Source organism: Oryctolagus cuniculus, chromosome 6, assembly GCF_964237555.1.
Source record: "Oryctolagus cuniculus chromosome 6, mOryCun1.1, whole genome shotgun sequence".
In the NCBI taxonomy this organism is placed as follows: Eukaryota; Metazoa; Chordata; class Mammalia; order Lagomorpha; family Leporidae; genus Oryctolagus; species Oryctolagus cuniculus.
In genome coordinates this window covers 6231405-6258848 of record NC_091437.1, presented here as the reverse complement: position 1 = coordinate 6258848, position 27444 = coordinate 6231405, and the positions used below count along the sequence as shown (strand labels likewise).

Genomic DNA, 27444 nt, shown 5'->3' with positions numbered 1-27444 from the left:
TGAAGAACATGTTTTATTTTATTTTATTTTATTTTAAAGAATTTATTTATTTATTTGCAAGAGAGTTACAGAGAGAGGTAGAGACAGAGAGAGAGGTCCTCCATCCGCTGGTTCACTCCCCAGATGGCCGCAACAGCTGGAGCTGTACCGATCTGAAGCCAGGAGCTTCTTCCAGGTCTCCCACGTGGGTGCAGGGGGCCCAAGGACTTGGGCCATCTTCTACTGCTTTCCCAGGCCATGGCAGAGAGCTGGATCGGAAGAGGAGCAGCTGGAACTAGAACCAGAGTCCCTATGGGATGCCAGCACTGCAGGCCAGTGAGAAACATGTTTAAAGTCAGCCCATATTACAATTAGCTTCAGTTATATATAGTTATAAACCTAACCCCTTGAGTATAAAACTGTAAGAATTAGGCTCTGGTTAGCTTTTAACTTCTAGCTCCCTCCATTTGGTGATTTCCTTCTGCCCCCAAGATCAGAACGTAATTGTGACTGCCTTGTGGCCGCGTTATTTTCACTGTCATTGGCTGAGAAAGCGCCCATCCCCAGGTGGAAACACAGCCAAGATCGGGGCGGAGCCTTGGTCCGCATTCTGGCTTACAGCTAGAGGCACTCCCGTGGGTCATCTGGTCATTTGTCTTAAGTACAGTCCCAGCAAGGTGTGGGCCCAGTTGTAGGTATGTGGGAGGAAGAACCAGCCAGCAGACACACTTCCTGCCGAGGGCACCTACCCTGGCCGTGAGACAGCCCACTCTTCCCGCATAAAGCGTGCATTTCTGTGGCTTTTCTGTCTTCTGCTGAGAATTACTATTCTCTGGCTTCTGTTTCATACACGGCTGTGTTATTTTCGCATTACCGTTTCCAATACTAAACAAACCCTCAAGACCTGCAAATCTGCCTTCCCTCAGAAAATAGTGATGCAGTGGTTTAATACTCCAGGGCCTTCACGACACAGCAAGCAACATTGTCTTAGGTACATCGGTTTTCACAAGGCCTTTAACGTAAATTCTGTGTGTTTATAGCCCGACACAATGTGAACTCTGCTCCAGAAACGCAGTAGTGTTCAGAGACTCCTCTGCAGTGGCCGAGCCTCAGGGCCCAGCGTGCCGCTGCAGGAGGAACAGGGCTCTGGTCATGTGACTGACATGCAAGGGTACGAACGTGCGGTTGTCCAGACTCACAGAGCACTCAAGACAGCTGTGCGTGGACTAGTGGTAACTCCCGGGGCGGGCTGGAAGGAGCCGGGGCTACGTGTGCTTGCGCAGCCACGCGGCCATCCTGGCGCTCTGCTTTCTGAGGTCCAGATTCTCGTTCTTCATGCTTTGCAGTCTGGCCTGGGCTGTGAGCCTCTGGTGCTCCTCCAACATGCTGCTGAAAAACTGCTGCAGCTGCAAGGACAGAGAGACGGCTGGGCCGGGTCCACGCCAAATCCCAGCAGGAAGTGGCACAGCACACCTGCCCAGAGGGAGGTGGGCCGGCAAGAAGCCCAGGGAGCAGGCCTTTGTTCTACCCATTGCTGTATTCCAAAGCACAGGCTGTAGCCAGTCCCAGTGTTTGCTGAACGCATACTGGATGTGATGTAAGACTTGCAGATAGGGGCCAACACTGTGGCACAGCAGGTTCCCCACCCCACCCCCCCGTTTGGGGACCTGTGCCTGTAAAGCTACCTCCTGCAGTGCCGGCATCCCATATGGGCACCGGTTCAAGTCCCAGCTGCTCTACTTCTGATCCAGCTCTCTGCCATGGCCTGGGAAAACAGTAGAAGATGGCCCAAGTCCTTGGGCCCCTGTACCCATTTGGAGACCCAGAAGAAACTCTTGGCTCCTGGCTTCAGACAGGTGCAGCTCCAGCCATTGTGGCCATCGGCGGAGTGAACCAGCGGATGGAAGACCGACCTTCCTTCCTTCCTTCCTTCCTCCCTTCCTTCCTCCCTCCCTCCCTTCCTTCCTCCCTCCCTCCCTCCCTCTCTCTCTCCCTTCCTCTCTCTGCCTCTCCTCTCTCTGTGTAACTCTGACTTTCAAATAAACAAATATTAAAAAAAAAAAAAAAAAGCCCCCGTCTGCAGTATCAGCATCCCATATGGAAGGCAGTTCAAGTCCCGGCTGTTTCACTTCCAGTAAAGCTCCCTTCTAATGCACTTGGGGAAGAAGTGTGGGCCCCTGCACCTACATGGGAGACCCACAGGAAGTGCCTGGCTACTGGCTTCAGCCTGGCCCAGCCCTGGTCAGTTCAGCCATTTGGGGAGTGAACTAGCAGATGGAAGACCTCTCTTTCTCTCTCTCTCTCTCCCCCCCTCTCTCCCTCTCCACCTCTCTCCCTCTCTCCCTCTCTAATTCTGATTCCAAACATATCAATCTTAAAAAAAAAAAAAGGAGCTTCAGACAAAAATGCAATAAATATCTTTCTATATCAAAACAAACTGCAACTTCCAGAGCTCAAAACTAGTACATAATATTTGTGTCTTTACCAATGTAATTCTTCAGTGATTCATCCATTGGCTAAATTTCTTAATTGGGTCAGGTCAAGCATTCTGTTCGGGGAACATGTGCCAATTATTACACATAAGCCCGACTCCAACTAAAAAACAAGTTGTATTCCCAGAGTCCATTTCTGCATCACTGGATTAAACTCAGAAAACGGATCGCCACGGGTGACAGTGTATCCCTACCAGCTCATGAAAGATCACTTCAACCCAGGTGTCCCTGAAGCTGAACAGGAACAGGGCTATCAAACGTGATTCCAATGTATGTTTTAAAGATTTATTTGAAAGGCAGAGTGACAGAGAAGAGAAACAGAGATTTTTCCATCTGCTGGTTCACTCCTCAAATGGCTACAGCATCCAGAGCTGAGCCAGGCTGAAGCCAGGAGCCATAAGCTCCAGCTGGGTCTCCCACATGCAAGACAGGAACTGAGTCCTTCGGCCACCACCTGCTGCTTTCCAGGCCATGAGCAGGGAGCCAGACTGGAAATCCAGTAGCTGGGACGCAAACCAGGCACTCTGATACGGGATGCAGAAGTTGCATGTGGTAGCTTCACACACTGCGCCACACTGCCAGCCCCAGTGTAAAAGGAAAGCTCTGGGCAGAGTGGATTAAAGAGCCAGAAGCAAGTCTCTTCTCTTGCCTTCCCTCCCCACACTTGCCACGGCTCACACCAACGTGGCGTGCCCGTGACTAGACGGCTGCAGTCGTGGGATGGGGCAGGGGCCGGGGGGGGGGGGGGGTGTGTGCTTGAGAGCGAGAGTGAGGTCAGGCTTCAAGCAGAGCACAAACACAAGGGCCAGGCGGAGAAGGGTCTGTGGAAATTGCGCTGGATAAGCACAGAACTTGGAGGACTGACTTCTCACACCTCTTCTAGCAATTATCTTAGATACTATCATGTGAACTAAGGTACTGCAGTAGGACCAATGGACATCATTGTTGATAAGGATAGTCATCACAGCTAATTTGCTTCAAAATTATAATAATGTGACTACTGCTAAATTCATCTGTGCATCTGTTAAGCTCTCAGTGATTACAGAATTTTGAAACAGTAACGTTTGCCAAATTTCTTCAGACCTTCATGCACTAAAAAAACAAACACGACGGGGTTCAGTGGAGGCAGCGTTGAACTGACGCACGGTAGGAGTCACAAACACAAACTCGGTGTCAACTCCAGGAGCTCTCCTTCCAGCAGGCGCTCCGTGTGCCCTCCCCTCTCGTGCAGGGAGTCCCAGGGTCTTGACAGCTCAACCTGACCCAGGCCAAAGCCGTCAGGATGGCGGTCCTCCCTCTCCTGATAATAAGCACATGACCGATTTGTATTTCTATTCCGTTCCTGATTCACTTCGTACACCTGTGTGTGTCCTCTCCATTTACTCTCTGGTTTCAGTACCCCCTACTGGCTTCCTGCACCCTGTGCCATGCCCAGTGCCTGAGGTTTGGGTGGGGCTAGCTCTAAATGCCAGCACAGGACCCGGCTAGGCCCAGTGCACACCCCTCTCACAAGGCCTGGTGCACACAGCCCAAGCAGGATCAACCAGAGCTTTCAGTGGGCACTTAAAGCTCATACGAAATGCTCCCTCCGTCTGCAGCTGAGAGCGTCAGGGGTCATGTGAGCCAGGAGCCACCCTTGCCTCCGTGTAGAGAGAGCTCAGACCAGAAGAATTCAGCCCAAAGAGAATCAAAGCCAAGAAATGGAAGCCCTGCGTTACATTCCAGAACATTCCAGAATACAGCCAGGCTGCAGTGTGCTCTCAGTGCACAAGGAGCTCGTCTGGCCTCAGGCAACAGCCAGTGCCACCCTGACCACTGCACAATGTGCTGAGGACTGGGATAAAGGCAGACGTGGGCGACACGGGAGCATGGAGGAAGAGTATAAAGTGGCCATTGACAAAATTCCTAGAATGGGCGGTTGCAGCAGGATCCTGAGGGAAAGCTAGGAATCACTTATTAAAGAGGGATGAGGGGCCGGCGCCGCGGCTCACTAGGCTAATCCTCCGCCTAGCGGCGCCGGCACACGGGGTTCTAGTCCCGGTCGGGGCGCTGGATTCTGTCCCGGTTGCCCCTCTTCCAGGTCAGCCCTCTGCTGTGGCCAGGGAGTGCAGTGGAGGATGGCCCAGGTGCTTGGGCCCTGCACCCCATGGGAGACCAGGAAAAGCACCTGGCTCCTGGCTCCTGCCATCAGATCAGCGCGGTGCGCCGGCCGCAGCGCACCGGCCGCGGCGGCCATTGGAGGGTGAACCAACGGCAAAGGAAGACCTTTCTCTCTGTCTCTCTCTCTCACTGTCCACTCTGCCTGTCAAAAAAATAAAAAATAAATAAATAAATAAATAAATAAATAAAAAGAGGGATGAGGAAGGTTAGGAGTGATCCAGCCGAAAGGGATGAGGGAGGCGCCCCAGACAAGGCTGAGTGCTCCTGAAACTGAAGAGGCCAAGCCGTGTGAGACAGGAAGAAATTCTCTAAGTGGTGCAGCGCAGCTAGAGCAGAGGTACTGGGGAGGGCCATGAACCTAGCTGTGTCTCCTGCTCCCTGACACTCAGGGCTGAGATGGGGAAAATGAAGTCAGAGCGGGCCAGGGCCCAGATCACAAAGAGCTTCATGCGCTAATCCAAGATCCATCCTCCCTCCCTCCCTCTCTCCCTCCCTCCCTCCCTCCCTCTCTCCCTCCCTCCCCCTTCTCTTTTCTTCCCTCTCTCTCCCTCCCTCCCTCTCTCCCTCCCTCTCTCCCTTCTCTTTTCTTCCATCTCCCTCCCTCCCTCTCTGCCTCCCTCCCCCCTTCTCTTTTCTTCCCTCTCTCTCCCTCTCTCCCTCCCTTCCTTCTCTTTCCTCCCTTTTTTCCTTCCTTCCTGTCTTTCTTGGTGAGAGAGAAACAGAAAGCAGCTAGTTCACTCCCTGCATGTCTGGGAATTTGGTGCAGGCTCCCTCGTGGGTGGCTGGAGCCCAGCTGTGTGAGCGCTCCCAGTGCACTCATGGAGCCCAGGGGAGCCACAGCAGGGAACTGAACCCAGACCCTGTGAAACGGGTCTGTTCTGAAGCAGGAGATTTTAAATCTGTAAAGACTTCCTGAAGCTTTGGGAGCAGGGTAATGGGAGGATGGGCGAGGGGAAAGACCAGAGTGGGAGAAGGACCTGGTGGAAGAGAATGACAACCAGCCCTCCAGGGGCACACCAGGGGCACAGCCATCTCCACGTCAGGGCCAGCATCGGATCGGAAAGCACTTCTTTCTTTTTAAGACTTAGTTATTTATTTGAAAGAGAGAGAGAGAGAAAGACTGAGACCTTCCATCTGCTGGTTTACTCCCCAGATGGCTGCAACAGCCAGGGCTGGGCCAGGCCAAATCCAAGAGCCAGGAGCTTCTTCTGGGTCTCCCACTTGGGTGCAGGGGCCTAAGCATTTGGGCCATCCTCCACTGCTTTCCCAGGCACATTAGCAGACAGCTGGCTTGCAAGTGGAGCAATCGGAACTTGAACCAACACTCATACAGGATGCCACCCGCAGTTTAACCCACTGCGCCAAAAGGCTGGTCCCCAAAGCACTCCTTTCACAGTGCTAATAGCATCAGGAGGAACAGACAGGTGGTAATTCGAAAGTTATGTTTAATTCTACCACGTCCTGATGACATAGAAAGCAGTTTCAAATCTAGCACCGTATTTTCCACTATTTAAAGTACTTACCTCTGCGATCTGTGAATCTGTACTTATTGTTCTCCCGATCGCGTACATGAGAGTAACCAAGATGTGTGCGCCGTACCTGGGGAGCATAAGAGCAGAGTGGGAAGGGCGTGCCGGGCAAAGCTCAGCACACAGCCCTCGTTCATTCCAGTCGCCCACATCCAAGCAAAAACGTGTGAATTAGATTAGCTGAATCTTTAAATAGAAAAATCTATTAACGTAGAAAATTCTATTAACACTCAAAAAATACTTAGAGTTAAATGCTGATTTATGTAACATAGTTTTGACTGTAAAAACTCCTCTGAAAAACAAAAATTATGTTGACTTTTTTTTCCATTCAAAATACTGAAAATGTTTATTTATCCTTAGCAAGTCCCCAGAATCCCTTGATGAGAAATCATGTTACACAGCCACATGTGTCAGTCACTGTCAGGGAGAAGGCGGGGGGTGAACACTGTTCTGTCATTTATGGATTTGTATTTATGAGACGAAACTTAGCTGACTTCTTAAAGGAGACAGTCAGACTGCATACTGCGTGTCTCACAGTAGGATGACTTGCAAGGGAGCAAACACACCTGCAAATTCTGCCCTTCAGAAACAGCAGTCAACATGGGGTCCACTTCAGAGCTGCAAAAGCATGCTGAAGGTGCAGTCAGCATTCCGCACTGCACTTTTTTTACTGTGCATTTTGGCGGGAGGAGAGAGATCTGGGAACCACGCTGCACCCTGCGTACTCCGTGGATCCGCAGGGGCCATCACCGCAACGTCCCCTTTAGCTCAGTGCTGCCAGACAGCCGAGACTCGTTTTACACAGTCCTATCAAGGAGTGCGAAGAAGCAGCAGATACATACCTGTCTGAAGTGCTGCTGTAGGTAAAAAGGCAAATAAAGGACCATGGGTGCATTAAAAGAGGAAGAAAAATTAAAATGAAATTGTTATAATGGACGGAACCAAGGAACAGCTGAACCACCTCGATAACACATGCCATTGATTTACTTCAAATATGTATATTTGGAATTAAAAATTTTAAGAGTTAACTTTGGTACAAATAAGGGTGACAGAAAATTTGCTTTTGCTGTTTTTTTTTAGCTCCCAGCTGTCAATTAACCTGTGTCTACGTGAGCAGGGAAGACAAGAGGGACACTCCGCAGGCCTCCAGCCAGCTAACCTGTGCAGGGAGAGGGGATGCATTTCTCACTCTCCAGCTTATTAGGCCGGCAAGAAAAAGCCTGTGAGATGACGCAAGAAATGTGAGGTCGAGAGAAACTGAGTTCCAAGCTTACAAACAACAACAGCAAACAGGAACCTGCCTAGGGCGCTGCATATGCTTCTCCACCAGACAGGAGAAAGCCGTCCCGGGCAGGCCTGGAACTGAAGCTGCTCTGGGCAACTTTCAAAGTGTGAAAATCAGGAGTAATAGATTCTGGAGGGCACTTCAAAAGGTTGATGGAAAATGCAGTTTTTGGTGTAACACATTTTGAAACCCATGCTTTTTAGTATCTTGAAGAAGTTCATGAAAGAACATGTATTATGGAAAAAACTACGCATGAATTTCAAAATGTTTTGCAACCAAACAAGAGAGAGAAAGACAGAACAGGAGAGAGAGCACGAGGGACCTCCAAAATCAGCTGGGTCACCCTCCAAATTCCCACAAGCCTGAGCCAGACCAGGCCAAAGCCAGAGCTGGGAACTGAATCCATGTCTTCCACCTGGTGGCAGAGACCCTATCAGACTTGAGCTATCGCCACTGTGTCCTAAGATTTGTGTTAGCAAGAAGCTGGAGTCAGGAGCTAGGGCCAATGCTGGAACCAGGTGTTCTACTGGGGCTGGGTGTCCTAACTGGGATCTTAATCACTAGGCCAAAGACCTGTCTCTAAATTTATCTTTAAAGGAAAAAAAATTTTTATTTATTTGAAAGTCAGAGCTACAGGGGGGGGGGGGGGGTCTTTATCCACTGGTTCACTCCCCAATTGGCCGCAACGGCCAGAGCTGCACCAATCTGAAGCTGGGAGCCAGGAGCTTCTTCCGGGTCTCCCATGCGGGTGCAGGGGCCCAAGGACTTGGGCCTTCTTCTACTGCTTTCCCAGGCCACAGCAGAGAGCTGGAGAGGAAGAGGAGCAGCCAGGACTAGAACCGGTGCCCATATGGGATGCCGGCGCTTCAGGCCAGGGCATCAACCCACTGTACCACAGCACCAGCCCCATAAATTTATCTTTCAATTCCATTTTTCTGTGAAATTTTTGCAGTGCCCTCATGTGGGAGCACCACTAGAGTGCCTGGCATGTTTCCTTCCTTTGTCAACTTCACAAGGAGTTCAGTTTGAGACAGAAATGACTTATCTCTCTCTCGAGAGAGAAACATCTTTGAAATATTACCGAACAAAAAATACATACATTACAAATCGTTTACTCTACCCCCATTCCAATGCTTCCTAAGTGAAGTAAAGATGAGAGCCTTTCGGGGCTGGCACTGTGGTGCAGCGGGTTAAAACCTTGGCCTGAAGCGCTGGCATCCCATATGGACGCCGGTTCGAGTCCTGGCTGCTCCTCTTCCTCTCCAGCTCTCTGGAAAAGCAGAAGATGGTCCAAGTCCTTGGGCCCCTGCACCTGTATGGGAAACTCGGAAGAAGCTCCTGGCTCCTGGCTTCGGATCCGTGCAGCTCTGGCTGTTGCAGCCATCTGGGGAGTGAACCAGCAGACAGAAGACCTCACTCTCTCTGTGTGTCTCTACCTCTTTCTGTAACTCTGTCTTTCAAATAAATAAAATAAATCTTTAAAAAAAAAAAAAAAAAGATGAGAGCCTTTCAAAAACGGGCAGCACTGGTGTCCTCCTTGTGGCCACAGCTCAGACTTCGGCCTACGACTGCTCCCCTTCCTCACATTTCCTACCGGCCGGGTCTGACTCCCTGTGGTGAACTTGGCCACTAGGCAAGCATGGGGACACCAGGCACCCAGCCTGCTCCAGGAAAGGGGCCCCAAGGGCGTGGGTCCCAGCGGCTCCACTTCACTACGTCTCCGGTTGCTTGTGCTCCTATTTGCCTGTTCCTGCTGAGCCTTCCCCATCGTCAAGTATGAAAGCAACAGTGAAAATGACTTTAGGTTTCCAGTCTTGGGACTTGAGGCAACACGGCAGTGTCTGGAGAAAAACCTGCCGTTCAGTGCGAAGATGGTAGTTATTTCAGCCCAGTGACGCTGGAGATGCGCGTCTTGAATTCTGCACTCAAATAAACTAGGGTTTTCCTGTAGGCTGTGACGTCCACTTTACCAAGGGAAGAAGGCTCAGATGTCATTCCCACCACTATGGTACAAAGTCACAGAACGCTCCGGCTTCCTCCCTGTGGCTGTTCCTTCACAGGCTCTCCCCACAGCCGCATGCTCACTTTCTGTCACCCGGAAGGCCGGGGGAGCCTTCCCCGATGGCATCAGTATTCAAGAGACCTTGTCTGGGCCAACAACTAAGTCCACCACAGCAACCATTGCACTGCCCTGAACGTGGGAGTGAGGGGCCGAACCAAGCCAAAAGTAACTGTACTGCATCAAGTATCCCGACATACATCCTGGATTAGGCTTCCTGGGAAGAATTCTCAGCCCAGTGGAGGGGGGCAGAAGACCTTAGACCAGCACTGGCTGTGTTCTCAGCGCCAACACAGGACCCTGGTGTGCAGATGGCATTTGCAAGCCTGCCTGTGTCACTGTGAGAAGTAACACCTGGAGTCCCCTCAGACAGGAGAGGGGCGTCGTCAAAGCCACAGTGGGGCTCACTCCACGCACAGGCCAGACCTGGACAGGAGACAATGTGGATTTTCTTTGTTTTTTGTTTTGTTTTTTTTTTTTTTTTTTTTTTTTTTTTTTTTTTTTTTTTTTTTTTTTTGACAGGCAGAGTGGACAGTGAGAGAGAGAGACAGAGAGAGAAAGGTCTTCCTTTGCCGCTGGTTCACCCTCCAATGGCCGCCGCTGCAGCCGGCGCACAGCGCTGATCCTGGCAGGAGCCAGGAGCCAGGTGCTTTTCCTGGTCTCCCATGGGGTGCAGGGCCCAAGCACCTGGGCCATCCTCCACTGCACTCCCTGGCCATAGCAGAGAGCTGGCCTGGAAGAGGGGCAACCGGGACAGAATCCGGCGCCCCAACCGGGACTAGAACCCGGTGTGCCGGCGCCGCAAGGTGGAGGATTAGCCTATTGAGCCACGGCGCCGGCTCTGTTTTGTTTTTTATTTTTGCATCTAGGTGAGCTGCTTCTGCCTCTGCCAAACTGGCCCTCACCCACAGACATGGGGTTGTCTTTCCAAGCTCAGGACCCCAGCAAGACAGCGCCTGACAGGGCTGCTGCAAAGCCCCTCGGCTCGGGCTCATCCTGGTTCCAGCTCCCACAGCCAAGCCCAAGCCAGAGTCCAGAGCTCAACACATGTAAACAGAGAATAAAGGCTTCTGGAAGAAGAGGTAGATTATTCGAGTATTTTCCTTACAAAGCTGCTGACTGGGATTGGTGGGAGGAAGGGATGAACAGGCAGGATTCGTGGGGTAGTAGCAGGATTCTGCACGTGCAGTGGTGGTGCACACGTGTCACCACACGTGTACACATCAGACCCCAGAATGGGCAACACCAAGAGTGAAGCCCAACGTGAACCATGGACTCTGGGTGACAGTGACACGCTGGGGTGGGTTTATCTGGCACAGGACGCTGACACTGGGAGAGGCTGGGTATCAGGGTAGACAGAGGGTATACAGGAACTCTGCTATCAACTTTTGGTATGAACTTAAAACTGCTCTAAAAAGCAAAGTTTATTAATTTTTTAAAAATCAAATGAAAAGCCAACTCATTTACTACACTTAAAAATTTCTTTCTAGAATTTAGATAAATAAATCACATCATATAATTAGCTTTCTACATAAGCATCAAACCTTTGAACAACTATTGGCAATTCAAAATATTTAAAAGATAGAAAGATGTCAAAAATATAGACACTTGAGGTGCCAGATAAGAACTTATTACCGACTGCATTATCTCCAGGGGTGCTCTCATAAAACCAACAAATAAGATGCTAACATTTCCTTACGTAGCAGGAAATAAGATCAGAGCCAAAGGACCCGAGTTCTTTCATTCTCTAGACATAGACTTTGGGCAATTTACTTAATTGTTTTTGTTTGTTTGTTTTGTGTTTTTTTTTTTTTTTTTTTTTTTTTTTGACAGGCAGAGTTAGACAGTGAGAGAGAGAGAGACAGAGAGAAAGGTCTTCTTTCTGTTGGGTCAACCCCCAAATGGCCGCCACGGCCAGCGCTGTGCCAATCCAAAGCCAGGAGTCAGGTGCTTCCTCCTGGTCTCCCATGGGGTACAGGACCCAAACACTTGGGCCATCCTCCACTGCACTCCCGGCCGCAGCAGAGAGCTGGACTGGAAGAGGGACAACCGGGACTAGAACCTGGCATGCCGGCGCCGCAGGTGGAGGATTAGCCTAGTGAGCCGCAGCGCCAACCTTTATTTAGACTTTTTAATGGTAATTATTTCACAGGTGGTTGTGAAAAGAGTAATTGTTATATATGCAAGTATATTACTTTATTTCATTTTTATTTGAGAGAGGGGAAGAGAGAGAGAAAGAGGGGAGAGACAGGAAGACAGAGAGAAACAGACAGATATCCTCCAGCCACTGGTTTACTCCCCAAATGCCCACAGCAGTTAGAGCTGGGCCAGGCTAAGCCAGGAGCCTAGAACTCTACCCTGGTGTCCAGTGGGGTGGCCATCACCTCCTGCCTCCCAGAGTGCACGTTAGCAGAAGCTGGAATTGGAAGCAGATCTGGGACTCGGACCAGGCACTGCAGTACAGGACGCAGGTGTCCAAAGGCGAGGCTCACTGCTATACAAACGCCCAGTCCCACACAAGTTATTTAAAGGACCAAGTTTTAGGCACGTGTATTCACTCTAACCATGGCACTGCTGAGGGATGTCACCAATGTCACAGACCAGAAAGTGACAATACTGAGAAGAGGAAAAACACCCCTTAAGGAAGGGAATCACAATAAAATACATGGGTGCATCAGTCTAGTAAGGTCATATTAATGATAATGGCACTTACTGTGTGCCCAGCACTGCACGCAGCACAGTATCAAGTCATCTTGAACCTTCTGGAAATGAGCAAACTGAAACTTCTGCTAAAAATGCTGTGAAAGGCCTTGGATTCAGTTGTCTCTTCGACCCAAGACTGACCTGGTCCTAGCTTCTGTGTCCCTAACTCTGTGACACACCATGTCTCTCATGGATAATAAAAAGCTAAAACACAGTAAACAAAAGGACAGGAGAAAGTGGTGAAGACACTCCCCATCATTCTGAGATTAAAAAGCCAGCCCTCTACTGTCCTGCTCTGGGTAAGTCTCCCCACACCCCAGTTCCAGAACTGTCCCCAGCGGTGCCATCAGGCAGAGCCAGTGTGTGCCTGACACAATGCACAGGCCCAGAAGGGAGCCGACCATGGACTGACACACAGAGGAAGTCTGCTGCACGTGGCACTCCAGGTCTGGCAGCCCTTCCTCCTCCCAGCCCCACTTCCTCCTTTCTGGGGTGCTACGTTCCAGCCAAACAGCCGCTGTGACCAGCCCCGTTAACCTCCGGCCCTGTTGCTGACAGCCCTGTTCTCTCGGAGAACGAAGAGCTTCCATTCTGTTCAAATGAGACGCAAACCACTTGGCCCAGTCACCTGACACCCCAGGGACACCTTGAAGAATCTTTCAACAGAACTGGCCCAATGGGACACCTGTCATTCTGCAGACGACAGCCTCTGACTACAGCAGCGAGCTGTCTCAGATGCCTCAGGAGAAGGGCACCGGACAAACAACTGCACTCTACAGCGCAGCTCCCGGGCCGCAGGCGGGGAAGGGCTTCGGAGAACTGTCTTTACCGGCGTAAGCAAAAACACAACATGAGATCCCCAGGGTCTCGGGGATCCCATGACATGGAAGGACTGCAGGGCGTCTACAGCAATGAACCAAGAATGAGAGAGATCTCAGATAAGAGACAAGGCCAGACCGCCACCGCGGCACGCCCGGGTGTGCCACGGGCCAGGAGCTTCCGCTCCACACTGCCAATGTCAGTTGTAAGTTTTCACTGAACACCTTAACACCTTCATAGCACCGACAATGTGCTTTCTGGTGGTAGGAAGGTATTCAATTAATTTGTAAACACAAAACGTTCCATTATTTTTTCTACACGAAAACATAGCCACATTCTTAAACATTTGTGCCCTGAATATGCCTTTTATCCCAAAGAAGGAACTGATTTACAAAAAACACCTTCCAGTATCTCTGGGGTGTTCAAGTGTTTCAGGAGTTTGGACCCTCAGTTGGCGACTGTGTATCTGCTCCATCTACCAGATGTGACCAGGACCCTACAGTATGGTTTAGGATGTCCTACATTCACTCTGGGCTTTTGAGAATGCGAGGTTAAGCCCTGTTCTAAAAAGACACCCCCCACCCCCCCCCCATTGAGGGCATGCTATCTGATTCCTGCATGTTGTTAATATGTATTTTACCCAAAAGGGGTGGGAAGTGAGATTTACTCTTTTTTTTTTTTTTTTTTTTTTTTTTTGACAGGCAGAGTGGATAGTGAGAGAGAGAGACAGAGAGAGAAAGGTCTTCCTTTTGCCGTTGGTTCACCCTCCAATGGCCGCCATGGCTGGCGCACTGCGCGCTGGCGCACCGCGCTGATCCGAAGCCAGGAGCCAGGTACTTATCCTGGTCTCCCATGGGGGCAGGGCCCAAGTACTTGGGCCATCCTCCAATGCCCTCCCCAGCCACAGCAGAGAGCTGGCCTGGAAGATGGGCAACCGGGACAGAATCCAGCGCCCCGACCGGGACTAGAACCCAGTGTGCCGGCGCCGCTAGGTGGAGGATTAGCCTATTGAGCCGCGGCGCCGGCCCGAGATTTACTCTTAAAATGTGAAAAATATAAACATTTCAGGAATCCAAAATCCAGATGTATAAAGGGAATCTGACAAATAAGACCCCAGCAGCCTCCACTCTGAGGCTGTAACAAGCACTGCTGTTTCTTAAAGATAACGCAACGGAGCCATCGGATTAAGAGAATGCGTGACGTCCCCACATACCAAACACACCCAAGCACAGCCTGCTCTAATCCACGTCTCTTAGGACAGACGTGCTGGTGGCACAAGAAAACTGAGGTGGCAAAGCCAGTGAAATCCATTTTCAAACAAAGCTGGAGCTGGGGTCACTGACTCTCTCTTCCATAACACAGCCAGCTTGTGATGACAGTAAACAGCGGAAATACTTTTCTGTTTATTGCAAAGGGCTTCAGACGACAGCTGGGCTCCAACACCTCACCAGCGCCCTCCACCCCAGAGGGTCCTGGTCCCTTTCTTACCTTTCACTCACAGCCTGCCAGTGGTTGACTAAAAAGTCCTTTGCAATGTACCGGCCAACTTCGGAGGCAGCCACGTTTTCAATCACATTTGTCTCATTAAAAGCAAATGGAGATACAATGATGGCATATTCCAAATACCTGCAAAAGTGCATTGGCAAAAACTGAATGAGTAAAAGAAAAATTCCAACATAAAGAGTTACCTTAAATAAATGGAATTAAAATTGTACAGTTCTCAGTGATGCACAAAAACACTTTTTTTTTTTATTTATTTGACAGAGTTACAGACAGTGAGAGAGAGAGACAAAGAGAAAGGTCTTCCTTCCATTGGTTCACTCCCCAAATAGCCACCATGGCTGGCGCTGCACCAATTGAAGCCAGAAGCCAGGTGCTTCCTCCTGGTCTCCCATGAGGGTGCAGGGCCCAAGCACCTGGGCCATCCACCACTGCACTCCCGGGACACAGCAAAGAGCTGGACTGGAAGAGGAGCAACCGGGACTAGAACTCGGCGCCCATATGGGATGCCGGCACTGCAGACGGAGGATTAACCAAGTGAGCCACAGTGCCTGCCCCCACACAATTTTTAATTGTCATATTCAAATTAGCATTTTTCTTTTTTTTAAAGATTATTTGAAAGGCAAGGTGGCACAATGGGGATGGGGGGCAGGGAGGGGAGCCCACGATAAAAGAAGAGAGAGAGACAGATCCTCCTATCTGCTGGTTCACTTCACAAATGGCCACAACAGCCAGGGCTGGGCCACACTGGGCCAGGCTAACGCCAGGAGCCTGGAACTCCATCTGGGTCTCCTACGGGGGTGGCACGGGCCTGGGCACTTGGGAGTCTTCCACTGCCTTCCCAGGCGCAGCAGCAGAGAGCTGGATTGGAGGCAGAGCAGCCGGAACACGAGCCAGTGCTCTAATGCAGGATGCTAGCACTGCAGGCATGGCTTACGCCGCGGTGCCAGACGCCGGTCCCTCTGCACCTCTCTGCTCTCCCCCTGGTTCACGCCATCACTGCACCCCCACCCCAGACACCTTCCAGGCAAGCTGGCTGTAATCACCTGTTAAGTACCCATGGGTCTCTACTGCAGCTCATGGCGTAAGCAAACTGTATCCGTTCCTCTTCCTCCGTGCTATTAGTGTAGAAATTGAACACAAAGTCCCACTCTTCATCACTTCCCGAGGCAATGCCGTAACATAAAACCGCACTTCTAATTGGACTTGGTATTCTGTGAGGGATGAGATGCACACAGTAAGGTCACAGGTTTGTCCAGGTTGCTGCATGTTTAGAAGCACAAATGTCCACTTGAGATCTCCGTACTAAGGGTCAGAAGCAGGCATCGCGGGAAACAACTGAGGACGTTCATGAGCCGTGACATCAGAGCATCCACGCACTCAGAAACAGGCTGACGAGAGAGGAGACTTGGGCTCCTCAGTGAGTGTGACAGTGTGGTCTCGCATCTCCTGGCCCCATTAACAAAGAGTCCAGCTGAGGGGGTTCATTACAGCAACGAAGCCAAAAAGGCAGTCACGGGCCCTGCTCTGAGGAACACCACGAGTTCCCAGGGAGACGCCTCGATGCACTTACAGACGGAACCAAGATGCCCCACCATGAAGAACCTCCTGACCCAACCGTGCCAGAGTTACTGGAGAAGCCCTGGCAGGCAGCCCCAGAGAACTCGCCGTCTAACTTCAAACCTGCTGCTGCACACAGACCCACAGCAGGCAACTGGTTTTTTAGAAAGGAGTATTTGAAAAGAAGAGAAGACAAAGACTGAGTGAGTGAAGGCCAAACTACCACTCCCACAGGAGGGATCGCTGGTGCCAAAGCAGGACGCGAGCGAGGACTACCGAGTGACACTCACACATCCTCGGGATGGCTCATCCATTTTCTGAAGAGCTCTCTGGACAGCTGAAGACAGTCCTCAAGGCCCAACCAACACGCACTTTCAAAGAGTTTCTCCAGGGACATTCTGGAAGGAAAACCCGAAGCAAAAGTTTATTTTCATTACCACCTTCAATTTCTCTGCCTCCAAGAATGTGTGTTTCATAACAGGATGGATCCTTCCAATAACATCAGGTTTGTTAAAGAAAATAGCTTTTGTGGATGACAAACGAATTTAAGACTCACAAAATTATTTGCTGAAAAGCTCTCAAGCAACAGAAAAAAAAGCCCCTCTGGGCAGCCTTTTTTAAAGTGAGAAATAAATCACTGCCATCCCTCACCCCTCACACACACGGGCGCACTCCCCACATCTGCCGTCAATTACTTTCCTCCCTTTTACAACAATGCCTTATGCATAGAGAGATGACTTCAGAGTATCTGATGTAATACCCTTAAAAACAAAGTTCTTTCTCTACTCAAGACAGGGGAGAGGACGGTTCATTCTCCCCGTGGAGAGTTCACTCTCCCTTGCTTGGGCATCTGTCTCCGCCTCTGACCTGCATGTCCAAGAACAGAACAGAGGTTTTGGTTTGCTTTGGTTCTGCAGCTGAGCAATGTGGCTCAATATTAATTCAGTACAAAAGAACACAGCGAAGAAGAAGAAATCTGGGCGCATGATGCCTTGCCATGGGCGTCTCCCTACCCTCTCCACGTTCGGGCTCAGGGTAAAGAACCTAAACTGACCATCGGCTTCCAGGAAGTGCCAGAGCTAAGCCTCTGTTTCTCCACCCTGTGGCCTGACCTCCTGATAAGCAGAAGTGGAATGTCCAGGGCGGAGGTCCTCTGGAGATAACTCTGGGCGTCTGCACATGCTCACTGCCTCTCTGCACCCACCCCACCCCCACCACCAACACTGGATACATAAAGACAAAGTTCTGTGGAAGCGCTGTCAGGCCCCACAAGGCAACTCCCCAGCAAAGAACAGGTCCAACAATGCTACAAGAGAGGCCACTGCAGCAGCTCGGGAAAGCCACGCACAGGCACACGGCTGGCTAGCATGTGTGCCGCCTGATGCCCATGCACACGATTTGCCTCCCTCTACCCCAGCTGGGCCTCCAGGCTTCCACCCACTTGCCCTTTCAGCACTGTCCCTCCAGGCACGAGCTCCGGTGCTAAAACCTCTACCCTCGCAGAAGGGCAGGACTAGACAGACCCTCACACCCTGGACGTGCTGTGCTTCTTCCCTGGGCTCATTGATTTTGGCCTGCCACTGACCAGGGGTTGTGGACACGCCCTGCCACTGCTGTTGGTGACAGATTCCCTCTCTGCGTGTGCAGGCCACCCACACGTGCAACCCTCCGTCCCAGGCAGGCCAGAGGGACCACAGCCCCACTCGGCTTTCCACCTCCTCCCCCGTGCCGTGGCAGATGCTTACTTCCCTCACCAAAGATTTGAAAACCATTTCCGGTACTTCCTCCTGCTCACACACAAGCCACTGGCACACAGCACTGTCAACCGACCTCAGCGTAGTTCCATTACGGCAGAATGCTCCTTAGCACAATTTACCAAGGGGCCTTTTCCCCAGGGGCCCTCCCTTGGCCTTTCAACTCACTGATCCAAGGTCGCTTTGCTTGGCCCACTTGACCCAGAGGAGGGCACACCTGCAATTTCAGCCAGCGGCCTATACTCTGAGAACACTGAGCTACTGCCGCTGTGTGTGCACACACGCGCTGTGCAGGCAGATGAAGAAGCCACACCACCATCTCTGTGAGGATGCAGTGGCCCGCCAGCCCCAGACAAGGGGCACACAAACCCCTCAGTGAACAGCAGGTGCTACGACTTTATGACTCCAAAAGCCCATCTACTAGTAAGAATCATTTTATTCAATTATCACTGCTTAAAAATACTTACAGAGCCAAAGAGTCATCTTGTAGTACTGCCACATTTTCACGGATTATAGTTGAATAAATACTCCATATTGACTTAAGTCTCTTTAATAGATACTTCTATAAACAACAACAAAAATACACGGTCAGTTCTAACTCTCAACACCGAATGTTCACTGTATTTGTATTTATTTGAAAAGATGTTAATAGAAAAGTGACAAATAGTTCTTCAGGGATTATTTCTGTTAGGGTTGTGTTAGTAAATCTCTTATTTAAATGTATAATTGGCTTATATTTTAACCTCTCTAGATTTACTGCCTATGTAAAATGTTGTTTATAATAGCAATGTGAATATCAAGATTAAATAACGCATGAAATACCACACCAAACATTTCCAGTATTCTGTAAAATAGAAAAATGTACCATATAAAACAATTAACCTGCCTACTTTAAAACTCCTGCACTAAGTGTATAAGCTATCAAAACGCAGGCACAACTGAGCTGCGCCAGGACGAGGGAAGCTCTGAGTCTGAAACAAAGCCCCTCCCACCACTCCCAGCTGGTGACCGTGCAGTTCCAGAGGCTAGACCTGACCAGCAGAGCTCTAGATTCTACTCGCTGAAATTCTCTAAAAATAAAATAGCTTTTATTCTCCACACAAATGAGCCATTCGATGCTGTCTGTGAGCCTACCAAGCTCACACTTAGGGCCGCCTGGAGGCCAGCACTCCCATGCAGCCAGGCTGCTGTTTGTACGCTGGGCAGGGAAAGCGGGAGACTGGGCCCGAGGTGCTGCAGCGTCACCCTCAGAACGACCCAGGAGCTCCCTGCTCTCGGCACCACCAGGCCTGGCTCGGCCGCGGCCCCTTCCCAGCGTCGTGGTTTTACCCTGCACCTTCCTCCCTGTGATCACTCTGCAGGATCTCAGAGCGCAGCCCTCGCCCTGTTCAGTTATTTCATTTATGATGGCATGTCACGTCTTCCTTGGTTAAAGCTAACGTCCCCTTTCACCTAACATCAAAGCAGCTGCAAACTTGCACACGTTCTGTAACTTACTCCTCTGCTTTCAAATGCTGGGTAGATCAAAGCAGGGCATTTACACAGATAAAGCTGCTTAAAGTCATCCTATTTGCCTGACAATTAAAGGAATAGTTGCTGATATCCTTTTCTGTAAGAAAAAATATTATGGGCCAGTGTTGTGGCGCAGCTGGTAAAGTCGCTGCCTGCAATACAGGTTTCCCTATGGGCACTGGTTTGTGTCCAGCTGATCCACTTCCAATCCAGCTCCCTGCTAATGCACCTAGGAAAGCAGCAGAGGATGGCTCAAGTTCATGGGCCTCTGCCCCCCACGTGGGAGACCTGGCAGAAGCTCCTGGCTCCTGGCTCCGACCTAGTCCAGCCCAAGCCGTTGCAGCCATCTGAAGAATTAACTAGCGGATTGAAGATGTCTCTGTCTGTGTGTTGCTTTCTTATTCTGTGACTCTGACACAAATAAATAAATCTTTTCTTAAAAAAAATATTCCATTGATATCCACTTTGGTTTCTGGGACACACCTCACATCACCAGGAATGAAATCCTCTTCCAAATTTCACTCACACTCATCTCCCAGTCCAGGTCTATGACTATGGTATTTTCCTCTAAAAACAATCAGCAGTGCTGTTCAATATACATATGGAACTAATAGAATGTTACTTTGGGGAGACCTATCACAGATGCTGGCTAGAATAGGAAAAGAGGAAGAGGAGATTTATTGAAAAACTACGTAACAAAGCATGGAGTTACCTTTAAGAATGGGTACATATCATAGTTGCTCGCATCAGAAACAAGATCGCTGGTTATCAAGTTTACCAAGACTGCACGCCACACTATGATTTCATCTTCTTCAGCAAGGTACTTGGTTAAATCAAGTGCCGTTTCAATGTCAATATAATTGTTTCTGTTTGGTTTTAAAAAGCACACACTCAAAAAACCTTCACTTGCTACATGATTTGCACACTCTCGTATGTGACTTCAGTAAGTTAAGCAAATAACAAGAGGCTGGAAGGCAAAGGTCCCCTTGAACAGGCAAGAGGGAACCCAAGCAATGCTGGCAGACACATGAACTTCAGTTGGGAACACTCAAGGGCCCACACACCTAGCTATAGGAAAATCCAGGTCAAATGCTGGATCGATTATTGAACAAGAAAGCATTTGTGTATTTAGTATGCATTCCCATGACAGCATGCTTTCTGCTTAAGACAGACTGAGTCATCCTCTTTGTAACGCTCTGCCAGCTCCTGGCGGGCACACAAATTAGCAACCATGACACTGCGCTTGCCTGTAATTGCAACTTACGTCCAAGAAGCTGTGACTGGACGGTCTCAGGAAAAGGCAGTGATAATACAGCACCAGTAGGAAAAACATGCACATGGAAAACTGAGGAGAAGGCCGGGCAAAAGATGGAGACATCAGCGAAGGCGTCCTGGAGGAGGAGGCACTTGTAAAAAGCAACGTGGGCCAGGAGGGACTGAACCGGGGCAAGAGAAAGGGTAAAGACGGAGAGGAAATCAGTGTGATGCGCAGACCAAGCCAGCAGAAGTGAGGATTTCTTTTGTGCACAGGGACAGATGGAAGCTAACAAGGGAGCTCAAAGCTGCAGGTGTCCTTAAAGGTCAAGGTCAAGAGTCCAGATTTGGCGGAAGGGTCCTTTGAGTATTCAGCAACTGGGGTAACGTCATGAAAGTGAAGCATAAGATTGTGCTGCGACAGCGCTTACGAAGAGGGAATGGGACTGGAAAGGCAGAAATCTAGAGGTGAATGCAGTGGGCAGACAAAGGACGACGAGCGCCTGGCTTAGTGTGGAAGGAGTGCAGGCACTATGCGGGGCAAAAACCCAGAGACGCCCAACAATGAACAGCCGAGGCCTGGTGACCGGCTGAGCAAGGCAGACGGAGCAAGGGAAGGAGTCAAGGTTATCGCTGAGGGTTCAAGTTTGGGTGCTAGGAAGTTAGTGCTGACTCTAACACAAAAGGAGAAGCTGACACAGAGCAATTCAGAAACAGAAACACTTTTCAAGTAACTTTCCCTCTCCTGGGCATTGCACAGAGACGAAGTAAGAATGAACGGGCTCCCCAAAGGAAAGACAGACGGAAAAGGCACATCCATGGATGCTCCCAGCAGGAGGAGAGATGTCAGAGACAGGAGCAGAACCAGCTTTGCCCACCAGGGGCTCAGGAAGCCACAGTTTCCAGGACAGGGCGGCTGACCGTGGAAGGGCGCCAGGACTTGAGACAGGAGCTCCAGCGAGCACTGAGCAAGAAAACGAGTTGCAGGTCACCAGGAAAAAGTAGTAAAGAAAAAGGGGCCAAGGAAGTAGCTCTCTACTGCAGAGATGGGACAGCCCAAAGAAGAAAGTGCGTAATTAATTATATGAAGTTCTCTCAAAAATTGTGTGGAAAACACAATGAAAATATGCTTATCTCGCTGTTAGAAGTTCTGAAATCCATACAGTTTTTTCATAATGCACATTTCCATGAACTTTTTAAAGACAACTCATCGTGACAATTTCATTGAATAGCTTACTCTGAGTAAATCTGGCCTACAGAAAACCAGTAATTGTGTGAAGCATTACAGTGCAGGCCAGCTGTGATGAGAGCCCCACACTAGCACCAGCCCCCGCCACACTCCCTCTGCAGCCTGTGTGTCTCCTGCGACTCTCTCTGCTCCAGAACTCCTCTGGGAGCAGAGCTGGAGCCTCATCTTCAGTAGTCAGCGCCTGCGCATACTGAAGGATCAAGTTCACAGTGACAAGGCCATATTCACTAGAATCGTGAGAGAAAAAAAAAAGCGTACTCACTTGGACAAGGCAAAGGCGTCGTCAATCAGCTGCAGCCTGTGCACAACAGGGATTGCCTGGGGGACATGAGCCAAGTATGTGCAGGAAAAGATGAGAAAACTTTTGGGTTTAAAATGCTCCAAATAGCAGTAACAATTCAAACACCACTGCTGCCTACAAAGTGCTTCCACGTGGACTAGCTCATCTGCAGAGAAATGCTAAACTGCTAGAAATGGGCCCACGATTTATTCATTGCACATCTGGTTTTGATACCCGCTCCCCCTGGACATCAATCATGGGGCTCACACATGGCAGGAGGCTCGCCAGCACACTCCCGGAACACGCCATGCTACAAACACAACAGGACCCAGACTTCCAGGGCCTCCCCAGGACACACAGCACACAGTCAAGCGGATGAGAGCAGCCAAGGGATCCTCAGAACATTTGGTGCAGGAGGCCTTACACAAGCATGGGGGGGCGTCAGAAAGTTCACAAAAGATGTCTATTACAAAAAAAATAAAAAAACCTGCATGATTTCAAAAATGCCTTGCCCCAAAAGAAACTTGTGTTTTAAATTCCATTTTTTCCATGAATTTTCTGAAGTATGCTTGTATTATTTAGCACTATTTTGGTGACACTGAAGGACTCTTTTCGGTAGAATCTGACATCTGAAGACTTCACTACCACGACACCATGCCACCCACAGAGCCTTCGGGAGCCACGGAAAGGCTGGGGAGAAGAGTGCCTGCCTAACTCTGGGGGCATCTGTTCAACCCCCTGGCACTGGCGGGCCCAAAGCAGCCGACGTCAGCCCTTGGCTGCTCCCAGCACCACACATGAGCTACCTCGAGGGAACCTATGTCTACGGCCCCTTCCAATATCAAGCAAGCCAGCCCTAACCGTCCCCGGTAGGCCTCTCTCGCCTTGTGTAATGCCTAAATTTTCTACACAAATACTACTAAGAAAAGTGTTCCATTTGCTCACCTATTGTGCTACAGAAATAATTTACGCGAGCTTTTCAAAAAGGAAGTCTACAGTGGTCTCAGGAAACCACTGCTATGACGGCATGGCCTGGCGCCTGCACGGCTGAGTGTGCCTGGCCACTCTGCAAGGGACTGGGGCGAAGGCATCAGTGCAAGTCCTTCTTGAAGCTTTCCTCAAAGCCCCAGCAAGGAGGATTTTTTTTTTTTTAATTGCTAGCCACATGCCGAATGCATGAAAGCTGGCGGCCTGATTTAGAAGGCTCCCTAACAGAGAGTGCGCGTGGCACCTTATCACAACATCCCAGCGAACTTCAGAGGAGTGCGAGGCTTAAGGAAGCCTTCAACTGATGCAAAGGGGCCTCCAAGATTTCATGGAAATCCCACATTATGAAAAAACTCTGCGTGTTCAAAGGTGTTTTGTGCCAAAATACACTTAGCTTTTAATTCCTCCGTGAACCACCTGTGAACACCTGTGTCCTCTTACTCAGACTTCACGATGACCCTGTAAGACTGGTCTACTCACACCTGCTCCCGTTAAACGACGGAGCCTCACCTGGTCCCTGAGGCTGAAACCACACTTCTGGCCAGGGATGACCAGAAATCTGAGCTCCGGGCCAGGGTGCTGCTCCACCTCCTCTGCAGCCAGGCTGTGCATTTCTTCCAGAACTTTCCAACACAGTGGCACTTGGGGATCTGCTGGTCCACCACCCTGGTTTTCTGAGTGGAGCCAAAGCCACAGCAGAGCCCATGCCAGTGCCCGTCTCCATCAACGGAGACTCATGAGCCCAGCCCACCAGAGTCCAACTGGGCAGGGCTGGTAGCCTTTTAGTGTCCACACCCTGCACAATGGTTTATGGGTGCTTTGCAATTTTTTTTTTTATTTTTATTTTTTTGACAGGCAGAGTGGACAGTGAGAGAGAGAGACAGAGAGAAAGGTCTTCCTTTGCCGTTGGTTCACCCTCCAATGGCCGCCGCGGTTGGCGCGCTGCGGCCGGCGCACCGCGCTGATCCGATGGCAGGAGCCAGGAGCCAGGTGCTTTTCCTGGTCTCCCATGGGGTGCAGGGCCCAAGCACCTGGGCCATCCTCCACTGCACTCCCTGGCCACAGCAGAGGGCTGGCCTGGAAGAGGGGCAACCGGGACAGAATCCGGCGCCCCGACCGGGACTAGAACCCGGTGTGCCGGCACCGCTAGGCGGAGGATTAGCCTAGTGAGCCGCGGTGCCGGCCCGGTGCTTTGCAATTTAAAGTGACGCTGCACTATTACTAATTGAATATTTTTAAACTGAATTCTCTCCTCTGAGCAAGAGTGGGAATATTTTTAGAAACAAAAATGGGCCGGCACCACGGCTCACTAGGCTAATCCTCCGCCTGCGGTGCTGGTACCTAGTCCCGGTTGCCCCTCTTCCAGGCCAGCTCTCTGCTGTGGCCTGGGAAGGCAGTGGAGGATGGCCCAAGTGCTTGGGCCCTGCACCCCATGGGAGACCAGGAGAAGCACCTGGCTCCTGGCTTCAGATCAGCACAGCGCGCCAGCCGTAGCAGCCATTTAGGGGGTGAACCAACAAAAGGAAGACCTTTCTCTCTGTCTCTCTCTCTCTAACTCTGCCTGTTAAAAAAAAAAAAAGAAGCAAAAATGAACACTCAGAGCTTACACTGTGTACCTGCTGTGGGCTTAGACATGGCGTGTATTTTTACCTACATCATCTCGAATCCTCATGAAAAGTAAGATATGATAATATTCCCATTTAAAGTGGATAAATGGAACCAGACTATTTAGGTAACTTGCCAAGGATCACAAAACTAAGGATTAATGGGAGAATATAATCTGATTCTCACCTGGGAGGGTGAAACCGTTTTGGGAAGGCAGGACCAGTGTTCAGAAGCGCCACACACACAGCCAGAGTCTGCCCTTCCTAAGAACCTCTCCGGTATCCGGAGGGACTGGGAGGGAGTGGGGCACCCGGCAGCCCCAGAGCAGAGGGCATGCTAGGACAAACTGATTAGGACAAACTGACGAGGATCTACTGAAGAGGATCTACGGAGGAGGGTCAGAGGCAACCTTACCTTAGGATCCTTTTCAAGCTGTTGTTTTAATTTCTTCCAGCCTAATTGATCGTAATTAACTCTATAATAGCCAGTCATATTCAAATTTAAAATCACCCAGTCTTGGTCAGAATCTGAAACTTGCATTTCAGGGAATACTTCTACAAAAAAATGTAGAAATAATTTGAAAAACAGCCAATGTTTATTTATGCTATACACTGTTAATGCTAAACAATTAACCAGAGAAAACAAGATTTACAAGAATTCTAAAGCAAGCATTTAGTCTGGTAGCTCAGACGCTGGTCCTGCAGTGGAGAGCTCGTGGATTCGGTACCTGGCTTTGACTCCTGACTCCAGCCTCCTGCCCAGCGCAAACCCTGAGAGGACTGGGCCCCTGCCACCCACACGAAAGACTGGCCTTGCACACCTGGCTCCTGACTGCCAGCCCAGCCTGAGCCACTGCAGGCATTTGGGGAGTACGAACCAGCAACAGCCAGGCCCTGTCTCCCTGTCTCTATCAAATAAATAAACACTTTTTTTTTTTTTTTTTTTTTTGACAGGCAGAGTTAGACAGTGAGAGAGACAGAGAGAAAGGTCTTCCTTTTTCCGCTGGTTTACCCCCTTAATGGCCTCTACGACCGGCACACTGTGCTGATCAGAAGCCAGGAACCTCCTGGTCTCCCATGGGGTGCAGGGCCCAAGCACTTGGGCCATCCTCCACTACACTCCCGGGCCACAGCAGAGAGCTGGACTGGAAGAGGAGCAACCGGGACAGAACCAGCGCCCCAACCAGGACTAGAACCTGGGGTACCGGCACCGCAGGCGGAGGATTAGCCTAGTGAGCCATGGCGCCGGCCTTAAACACAAAATTTAAACATATAAAGTCTAACATTTACAAAGAATTCTAAAATATATCGATCTTACCACATAATCATATTTTTCATGTATATGTCTTTTTGCTTTAAAACTTCCCTTTAAAGCTTCATGCTCAACAAGAATGATACATTTTAGTGTTAACTGAGGTAACTTTTCAAAAGCTAGACATTTCAGAATTTTATTCTGTCTTTATATCTGTATATATATGAAGACATTTTTAAAATTTGTTACTTACCACTGCTTTTATCTAGCCAGACTAAAGATTGTGTAGTTCCATTTTTTATCCAAAGAATAGGAATAATCCAGGTGTCACTTATTGGGAGAAAATAAAAAATGTAGTTAATTTCCACACATAATATACTCTGAGACAGCACTCGGGGCCCGTGGCCGCCACCCTGCTCCTGGGTCACCTGCGGCTGGGGTCCCAGGGTTACTGGGGCATTCGCTGAGGCCTCTCTTGCTGTGCCTGTAGGATCATCTTCGTCTTGTGGCTGCTAGGACTGCCTTGTATCTGAAACCTTCGAGGCCTGAGGGTGTCAATTATCGTCACCCCTGGGTCACCCCGAGGCTGCAGACGGCCCTGAACCCTTTGCTGCCCAGAGAAGAGCAGGGATGTCAGGAGAAGCGGCCTGGCAAGCACTCAGACACTTTCCAGTTCCAGCTTCTCCCCACCAGGAGCCCATCCAGCAGCAATCGGCCAGCACGCTGAGATTCACGGAATGGTGGACGTGACCTGGACCAAACGGCTGACCGCAGGGCACATTCGTCGCGCGAGGAGGCTGCTCACAGGCTGGACAGCATCTCCAGCCGCCCACAGACTCCTGCAAGCCCGGTTTCTGAGGGACTGTGAAGTGTGCCTCCGTGCTCATCGTACAGCTCGTCTCAACGTCACAGGACACGACAGTGACAGGGAAACTCCCAGTCTCCTCTCTCTCCCCTGAGGCTTTTAATGAGGAGCAGGACTTTCCACAGGTTGTGACAATGGTATTTCAAAATTAAGGACTCATCTGGGCTCTTTTATTTACTACCATGGGATATTAAGGTCAAAACTATGAAAAACAGTAGAAAAGTATCTAATAGACCAAGAAAGAGAAGGAGAAAGTGAGGCAAGAACACATCATTTCACTTTTATAGCTATCTCCTGGGATGCCTGCTAATGCATCTATTTTTAAAAAAGACAACTAAAGGGGCTGGCGCTATGGCGCAGTAGGCTAAGTCTCTGCCTGCGGCACCAGCATCCCATGTGGGTGCTGGTTCGAGTCCCGGCTGCTCCTCTTCCATCCAGCTCTCTGCTATATCTTGGGAAAGCAGTAGAAGACGGCCCAAGTGCTTGGTCCCGCACACCCCTGTGGGAGAGACCCAGAACAAGCTCCTCACTCTTGGCTTGATTGGCCCAGCTCCAGCCATTGCAGCCATTTGGGGAGTGAACCAGTGGATGGAAGAGCTGT

General features: G+C 50.1%; 1 protein-coding gene across 4 annotated transcripts in view; it reads right to left on the bottom strand.

The window, feature by feature from the left end:
• Window positions 1–27444, bottom strand: part of LVRN (laeverin) — a 72994-nt gene continuing 45550 nt past the window's right edge. Inside the window, exons 11-21 of one of the 4 annotated variants that reach the window (XR_001793065.3) lie at window positions 26232–26308; window positions 25142–25281; window positions 22118–22173; window positions 20065–20218; window positions 18308–18402; window positions 16377–16484; window positions 15573–15740; window positions 14515–14652; window positions 6155–6230; window positions 1179–1385; window positions 1–305 (exon numbers count right to left, since the gene is read on the bottom strand). Coding sequence is in view for 1 of the 4 variants with exons in the window: in XM_002710138.5 (XP_002710184.1) it covers window positions 1245–1385; window positions 6155–6230; window positions 14515–14652; window positions 15573–15740; window positions 16377–16484; window positions 18308–18402; window positions 20065–20218; window positions 22118–22173; window positions 25142–25281; window positions 26232–26308 (1153 nt within the window). In the remaining 3 variants the exon portion in view is untranslated. Of the gene's footprint in view, window positions 306–910; window positions 1386–6154; window positions 6231–14514; window positions 14653–15572; window positions 15741–16376; window positions 16485–18307; window positions 18403–20064; window positions 20219–22117; window positions 22174–25141; window positions 25282–26231; window positions 26309–27444 lie in introns of those variants that run through there. The other 3 variants (XR_516349.4, XR_011389648.1, XM_002710138.5) reach the window with 3 other exon arrangements.